Below are 8,681 nucleotides of genomic sequence, written 5' to 3'. Positions count from 1 at the left end.
CTGTCGGATCAGCCCAGGAGAGCCAGGGACTGGCAGAGACTGATAGGCCACCTCTTGTCATTAGAGAAGCTAGTCCCACACCCTTGGGACAACCTCGACGTTTACGCCTTCCCTCCTTTGGAATGCTCAGGCAAGTCCTCAACAGGGTGAGATGAGCGGACAACCTGTGGATGACTTTGGTAGCGCCCTGGTGGCCGGAGAGAGAGTGGTTCGCGGATCTAAAGGAACTGGGGCGCTTTCCACCTTGGCCCCTTCCGGACAGACCAGACCTTCTCCGGCAACTGCACTTTCAAAGGTTCCACGAAAACCCTCGGTCCCTCTGCCTTCACACGTGGAGGTAATCGAGCGTCTCCTGAGGAAGGAAGGGTATTCGGTGAAGATGGCAACAAGGATGTCAGGGTGCCTGAGACGTTCGTCAGCTGCTGTGTACCAGGCAAAATGGGCTACCTTCACAAAGTGGTGCGCCGCGAAGAACATCAAGCCGTTGAAAGCCTCCATCCCGGAGATAGCTGACTTCCTAGTCTTATCTCAGGGACGAGGTAAATATGTCCATCCCAGCCATTAAAGGAGTCTGAGCCGCCATAGGACAAGTCTTCCTCCTGAAGGGCATCGACCTGGGCTCCTCCAGACACATCTCGATGCTCATCAAGAGCTTCGAGCAATCGTGCCCCCCTCAGGCAGTTAGGGTACCCCAGTGGGATGTGGCTAGAGTCCTGAAGATGCTTTTAGAACCTCCCTTTGAACCCCTGAAGGACATCTTGGACAAAGAACTCACCCTCAAGCCAGTTTTTCTATTAGCGATGGCATCAGCAAAACGGGTAGGGGAGCTTCATGGACTTTCATACGAGGTGTCACACACGAAGGGTTGGCGTGAAGCTACCTTCAGGTTTGTACCATCCTTCGTTGCCAAGACCCAGAACCCAGCAGTCTGGGACCCCAAGTTTGAAGGATTCTCGGTGCCAGCAATCCCCCTTTCGGACAACCCGAAGGACTTGCGGCTGTGCCCTGTCAGAGCGGTACGGAAGTACTTAGAGAGGACAGCCAGACTTCGACCCGAAATCAAGAGTCTGTTCGTCTCTTCAGGATTAGTAAAGAAACCAATTTCCAAATTTACGATCTCCCTCTGGCTACGGCAGGTGATCATAAGAGCCTACAGTAGTGTAGGGGTTCCTCTTCCGGGTAAGCCTAAACCCCACGACATCAGAGGGCTTAGTACTTCATTGGCCTTTGAGAAGAACATGGCAGTCGGCCAAATCCTGAGGGCAGGTACTTGGGCTAGTCAGTCAATCTTCACAGCTCATTACTTGAAGGAGTGTTCAAGGAGGTCCCTGGACGGATTCTCTCTCGGTCCCGTCATTTCAGCACGTCAAAAGATTTAAAGGTGTATCTCCAGGGAAACCACGGGCAGTAAGTCCAAGAGACACAGGTTCCTTCCTTAGCCCTTTTTTTCCCTACTACCTTCCCTGAAATGACCCTAAAACCCTTTTAACTGCCATGGGATACATCGTCAGTGATTGAATAAGTCTCCAAGGATTTTTACAGATGTGAGTTACTTAAGACACTAAGATAGTTTTTTGAGTAGTTTAACCCAATATCTCGTGTTTTCTCTTGGGGGGTCAGCAGAACCTAGCCTCCTATCTAGGTTCCCCTTTTCTCTCCGCATCACGGTCTCTGTGTCCTGTGGGACACTCCCACCTCCTAAGAAAGTAGTTCGAGGTAAGTACTCTGTGTTGAAACAAATCACAAATTTTAAGTAAATTGTATTTTTCCTAACAGTACTTACCTCAAACTACTTTCGGGTTATGGCCCGCCCATCCTACCCCGAGTGCCTTACAGGACTTAGTAGAAACCTATATGTCAAAAACTTACTGGAGATCGAGACCTGAGCAAGCATGCTCTCTGGCCCCGGGTCGTCTCTGGGCACGTATCACTCCTCCAGAGGTTACCCTGCATAGAAAATGGGAGTAGTGTAAACTACACAAAATTCTGGTGGGTTGGGAGGAGATCCCAGATACTCCTAAGAAAGTAGTTCGAGGTAAGTACTGTTAGGAAAAATACAAATTACTTAAAATTTGTGATTTTTATCAATAATAATTAATTTATTTGGTCCAGCTCTTTAGGTGTCAAGTTTGATTTATTGCGCTATTAAATCTCCACCCCTTTATTAAAGTATGTAAGGTGATATAATTTATTACAGGTGAAGGGAGGAATATTAGCTTTTAGACTACCCACTTGGTCTTCTGTCTTATAATGTAGTTTGTCTTATAGAGCAATTAGGATGGCAGTATACACAGGTTTAGCAGGAGGAGGGTCAAAAGATTTGAAGGATCTGTGAGAGGCCTCCGAATCTGTAATGTGCAGCAGACTTTCAGAATAATTACTGAAAGGAACTTAAAACTAGACTCAAATAGGGGAGGTAGGGTAGATAGGTAGGACCAGAGTTACCATTTTAAGGAAGGATTCACTGAACTCTGAATTTAATTAAAGCTTGCAATTTCAAGAGTTTACAAAGCTTAATTAGCTTTGAAAATTGGCTGATCATGGAATTGTCTAAAGGTGGAGGCATGTCATTATCGTCGTCATCCCATCTACAATCAATTAGCTTAGCCTTCCTAGGCTTTTCCCCTGAACTAACAGGAAGTTCCCTTTAGCGCATTGCACTGTTATCTTGCTGGCAGCCATTACAATGCACTATCTCTTGAGAGGTACCGACAGGGAAACACAATACTCTCAACATTATAGAATCATAGTACTGTACAGTATTGCCATCCCACGATACACCAAGGAGTTGTGGATAATGAACTTCCAGAAATAATTCTCATACAGACTCCACATTGTAAATGCTAAGAAAAACAGGGAAAACATCTTACTGCGAAGTAGTAAGCAAACAATTTGGAGTAGGTCTGATCAGGTGGTGGTGACTGAAGAAAATCAGATAAAGAGACTGGCACATCAGTTACCACTTGGCACTAGAATGCTCAATTCTTTTGTAAGTACATGTGCATATTAATGGCAAGAAAATGGGAAAATTTAAGATTTTTAAAATTTTATATGCAAAGGTCAATTAAATCGAGCTTCAGGGGAAGAAGCAAAATGAACATCAGGGAAGGTTCGTAGAAATAAGAAATTTTATTATTAAAATTCTGTTTTTCCACTTCACAGGTATGACATGTCTCAAAACATGGAATGGTTGAAAGAGGTGGGTTTTAACCACATATGTGACAAACATAGGCTGTTTGCTTTTACATTTTCCTTTACCTGTCTTAAAGCAATTCTTTTGGCAAGATAGAGCATATAATGCATTACAGCTTGTGGTAAATATAGCTTGAAAAATAGCTTGCCTTTAAATTTGTTCATGCTTTCATCAATACAGAATTCTTTATTGCTAACAGTACCTCCCATGTAAATCTTGTACATACTGGCCGAATCTTGGAGAGCCTAGCATTACCATCTTTCAGATCATTATCATGAAAATGAATAGCTGACCTAATCAACTGGTATTTGTTCGTAAAAAACACTTCAGATTCAAGGAGTATCTAATAGAAATTGACTCACAAAAGGTAACTCAATTGTGGGTTTAAGAAGTATACCCATTGCTATTTCAAATCAACAATACATTTTGTATCATCAGCAGTTACATCGGACCGTTAGTGGTATCTTGGCAAAGATTTTTTTGTAGCTATTATTTATTTAAAATACTTTATTTGTGGGAAAAATCTTGTGAAACTCATACTTTGCAGTTTTTAATATTAGTTTCTTGAGAGTATAATTAAAAACATTACGTAATTGAGTGAGATTATTATTTGTTACGTCAATTTTGGTTGATGAGCATGTTGCTAGGACGTTATCATCCTTATCTTCTTCAACAGTGGTATTGTCATCAAGTAATTAATTTAGTTCAAATACAATGAATTTGCTTCATCAATTATGGTTCATGAGCATGTTGCTGGGACATCATCATCCTTATCATTTTCATCAGGGGCATCATCATATTCGTCTTTTGGTGTAGAAGTTGTCAGTATCTGACTCAAATTCCTATCGGATCCAAACTGAATCTCTCAATTTTTTTGAAAAGATTATCAGCGAGAAGTGGAGGCCATCTTATACCTGTACCTTAAAAAAGAGAAAAAATAACAAAAGTTATTTCTAGAATTAAAAGGAAAAAAGGACAAAGTTGGCTTACTAATAAAAACAAAGCATTATTGAATAGTTTGCCAAAATCATATTAAATATAATTTATTTCTAAATTTGAGATTTACTATACAGTAGTGAAATATACTCAATTGAAATACATGATAAAGTCACGTGAATCTTTTTTTTTGTCTCGAGTTACCAGGACAGGTATAATGCTGAGGTGGCAGCTCATGATCATCTCGCCTTAGACTCTTATCATTGGTGTCAGCATTTACAAGTGTCATCAAGGAAATGACTGATTTGCTATGACCTCGTGCAGGGATACGCCTTTCCCTTCTTCCATTTTGGATACTGTCTGAAGACTCCTACCTGATTGAGGAGCAGTAGTTGCCATGCAAAGGTTAAAACCTAGCCAATCAAGGGCTAAGGTTTGCATTCGTGTAGAGTGATAAAGTCCCTAGAAGTATTGACTTGGAACATTACAAACACTCACGCATGCATTATATGTATAAGATATATATACAGTATATATATATATATATATATATATATATATATATATATATATATATATATATATATATATATATATATATATATATATATATATATATATATATACTGTAATTCTTTTTCACTCAAGGAGTTACTGCACTAATTGTTCAGTGGCCACTTTCCTCTTGGTAAGGGTAGAAGAGTCTTTTTGGCTATGGTAAGCAGCTGCTCTAGGTGAAAGACACTCCAAAATCAAACCACTGTTCTCAAGTCTTGGGTAGTGCCATAGCCTCTGTACCATGGTCTTCCACTGTCTTGGGTTAGAGTTCTCTTGCTTGAGGGTACACTTGAGCACACTATTCTATCTTATTTCTCTTCCTCCTGTTTAGTTAAGGTTTTTATAGTTTATATAGGAGATATTTATTTTAGTGTCACTGTTCTTGAAATATTTTTTTTACCTATTTTTCCTCTCCTCACCGGGCTATTTTCCCTCTTGGAGCCTCTGGGCTTATAGTATCCTGCTTTTCCATAGGGTTGTAGTTAGCTAGCAATAATAATGATAATAATAATAACTCTCAGCTAACTCTGCCCACCTCCTCTTGTATCATTAAAAAAAAAGATTAAACTTTTGTCTAGAACCTTCCAGTCTTTTCCAACCATGTGAAAGCATGATGCAATCCCTACCGTGTGTGTCATACAGCATACCTTTTAACAAGTTATATAAGACTTTGTAACAAAACTACGTAAAAATGTTTCATTCTTTAAAATAACGTAAATTTATATATATGGAACTGAATTAAAATACAACTAAAGGAAAGATGAAAATCTAATGTAATTTATATACATTACTTAATCGTACATTAGTGGAACTCACCTTACGAGCTGGCTATACATCTCTTAAATACGTGAATGAAATAATCACCTATGTCAGACCAGCTTTGTAAGAATATATATATATATATATATATATATATATATATATATATATATATATATATATATATATATATATATATATATATATATATATATATATATATATATATATATGTGTGTGTGTGGGTGTGTGTGTGTGTGAATATATACATAGGTTACTAACGCACACACCTACTGCTAATCTGAGGATGGCATCATAGGGATCTTTTCCCTTAACTGTTTGCTCTGCATCAGCAAGAGAGTTGAAGATTGTCAGGCTCTTTATCTTGTCACACATTTGATTGATGTGGGTTCCGTAGCCTGCATCGGCTCACAGACTGTTTGATGTAATAGGTGGTCTTAATCTCTAGTTTGGGACCTTCTCGATCTTGTGTCTGTATAAGTTGACACAAATTTGTCTGACATTATATCAAGATGCTGCAGTGCTACTTGAGGAGGATTGACACAATATGTGCAATTGTTTTGGTCATTTCATTATCACCAGCTTAGCCATGCCCGTAGCCTTCCAATCAACTCATCAGGGAACTTGTAGCTTAACGGTGTTCTGAAGATGCCAGACCACCTTTGCCTCACTGTACAGTACCATACAAATGTTACTCACAGACCTTTTTATCCCTTTTCCTTTGGTCCTTAAGTGGCATCTCGGTAGTTTGTAGCACTCCCAGCGGTCTTATGGGCTTTTATGTGCATCTTGTCTAGGTAAGCTGTTCAAAATAAGTCTCTTGTCTCCTTAAGTTGATGCAGCAGCAGCAACCATTACACTGTGGTTGGACGTTTGAAGTTGTTCAGTCACATGATGGAGTAACTTTTCTTGTAGACGTCTACTAAGAAGCAACTCCTCCGTCCTCCGTGCAAGTGGGAGGATGGGTCGGTGACTTAACAAACACAATTAATGTGATGGTTTGACACTGCTGATATCATCTCCCTGTTACAAAGATAAGTTTTCTAAGTTCTCGTACTAACTTCCTTTTAAGCCAAAACTGGGTGAGGTCCTAACAGCTTCTACATCCCAATGATCGACTGTTAGGAGGCTGCTGGTGTCACATTCCTTGCTTGGATACAGAACCAGGAATGTTAATATATCCAGGGAAGAAAAGATATGTCCAGATTGGTTTTAGGGGATTCCCTTCCGCCAAATAGGGAGTCTCCCGATGTAAATTATGGAATGTATGTATACATGTAGGAACAAATCAGTTTTTTAAATGCAATTTGTATTTGTTCCTAACTTTACAAAATTGAATCCTTTAAATTAAATTTCCCACCTCAAGTATCCCTCTCAGTCCTGTGCCTAAGACCAAAAGTTGCTACATATTTTGTGAAAGGCCAGTTAACAATTGTTAACCTAGTTAACAGTTCAATGGTCATACAAGGGCCAGTAAAGACATATCCCTATTTTAAATGTCTCAAGGTGGTATAGCTAGAGAAAATACAAATTACTTTTGAAATTATTTTATTTAAGCATAAAGTTCATATTTCTCTCTCTCTCTCTCTCTCTCTCTCTCTCTCTCTCTCTCTCTCTCTCTCTCTCTCTCTCTCTCTCTCTCTCTCTCTCTCTCTCTCTCTCTCTCTCTCTTTTTCTTTTGTATTGTGTACTGTGAATATATGTTATCGGGGCTACAAACCCTGGGCCCACGTGTTTAGGAACTCAGTTCACATAGAATTGCGGATGCTATTTCAGCACATTCCATTTTTTTACACAATATTCAGGATTTAAAAGCTTCAAATGTTGGATTCAAATATCATTTGAATACCCAACTAAGGTAGAATCTAAAATAATCCTTTCTAAATACTGTTGAGTATTAACAAAACATTTTGTTTCAAGGTATTTTTCATGGATGGGCTGTTTTTAGATTGTCTTTTGTTCTTAATTCATATAATTTACCAGCATCAGCATTACTATATTGCATCTCTGATCTTTTCTTTTCCTTATTTTATTTATTTTATTGTGATATTTTTGTGTTTTTTTTTTTAGATAAAGAATTAATAGCAGCAAAGGAAAGGCAAGAAATAGAATTAACGGCTCAAAGGCAAACATTGAACGAGCAGCGAACACACATAGACATCTTGGATTCAGCGTTAACTAATGCTCAAGCTAATGTTGTCAAACTTGAAGAAGAGGTATGAGATTTATGCATTATTTTAAAGATTTCATTTTGGTTAATTGCAATAGGTTAATTTTTAAGAAATTTTATTCCAGTTCTAACAATTATTGAAATTTTTTTGACTAAGTTTAGGTTTTATGTGAATTCCAGGCTTTACCTTATATTTATATTTGTGCCAGTTGCATAAGTCTTTCCTATTTTTTTCATCCATTGCATTTAGATCTTTCTAGACCATAACAATCAGCTCCTAGTATCAGGCTTGAAGTCAGTTCGAACAGTCTTGCCTTTTCTTTCATAAAGTTCAATACAGCACAACATTTTAAAAGTTTTATGTAGGTTGTGGTGAGAGTTTAAGTGATCTTCCTAATCCTATACTCTAATTGGATTGGTGGAGCTTCATAAGTTAAAACTTGGTGCTAGGGCTCTTATGATGGGCAAGTTGAGGTTGGTCAGTTTATTTGTTATTTATTTAACTATGTTATACACCAAGTTATTTTATTTCTATGAACTCTCCTGATGTCCATATTGCTCTGTATATAGAAGCTAAGTTTAATGAATAATAACCTATAAAATTAAAAAAAACAATTCCCATTTTCTTCCCCTTCAATAAGCATGTGCCCGTAGTAAAGGGATAGAACATTCCTCAGGTAAGTGGTAAGGAACCCAAAAGTGATGTGACAGAGTCTCTTTGTTTTTTTAGTTTCTCTCTTTTATGGTTTAATTTAGTTGTCTGGATTGTTGACCTATTACTGAGTATTAAGATGTCTCCCCTTGATTTGTTATTACAGTAATAGTGTGGGAAGTGTTCAAGGAAATTATTTCTGGGAGATCATGATCCGCATTCTCTTTGTCTATCGTATTAATTGCAATACTGTGATTTAAATAACTGTTTGGAAGAGTGTGCTTACCTCATGCTCCCTCTTATGGAAAAGTATGTTTCAATGGTTGCTGATCAAGTTAAAAGTTCAAAGAGCTGAAGGGAACTTGCTTTTAATTCAGAGGAAATCCCGGGAA

At 38.3% G+C, this 8,681-nt stretch overlaps 1 protein-coding gene across 1 annotated transcript in view; it reads left to right on the top strand.

Moving 5' to 3' along the window:
• The window catches only part of LOC137629546 (serine-rich adhesin for platelets-like), a 204,555-nt gene that overhangs the window by 79,859 nt on the left and 116,015 nt on the right, over window positions 1–8,681 (top strand). The window contains 1 exon segment of the mRNA XM_068360967.1: window positions 7,538–7,683. Within this exon segment, the coding sequence (XP_068217068.1) occupies window positions 7,538–7,683 (146 nt within the window).

This window comes from Palaemon carinicauda, chromosome 37 (assembly GCF_036898095.1).
Source record: "Palaemon carinicauda isolate YSFRI2023 chromosome 37, ASM3689809v2, whole genome shotgun sequence".
In the NCBI taxonomy this organism is placed as follows: Eukaryota; Metazoa; Arthropoda; class Malacostraca; order Decapoda; family Palaemonidae; genus Palaemon; species Palaemon carinicauda.
Note: the sequence above shows the minus strand (reverse complement) of the source record. Positions and strands in the feature narration are given on the sequence as shown.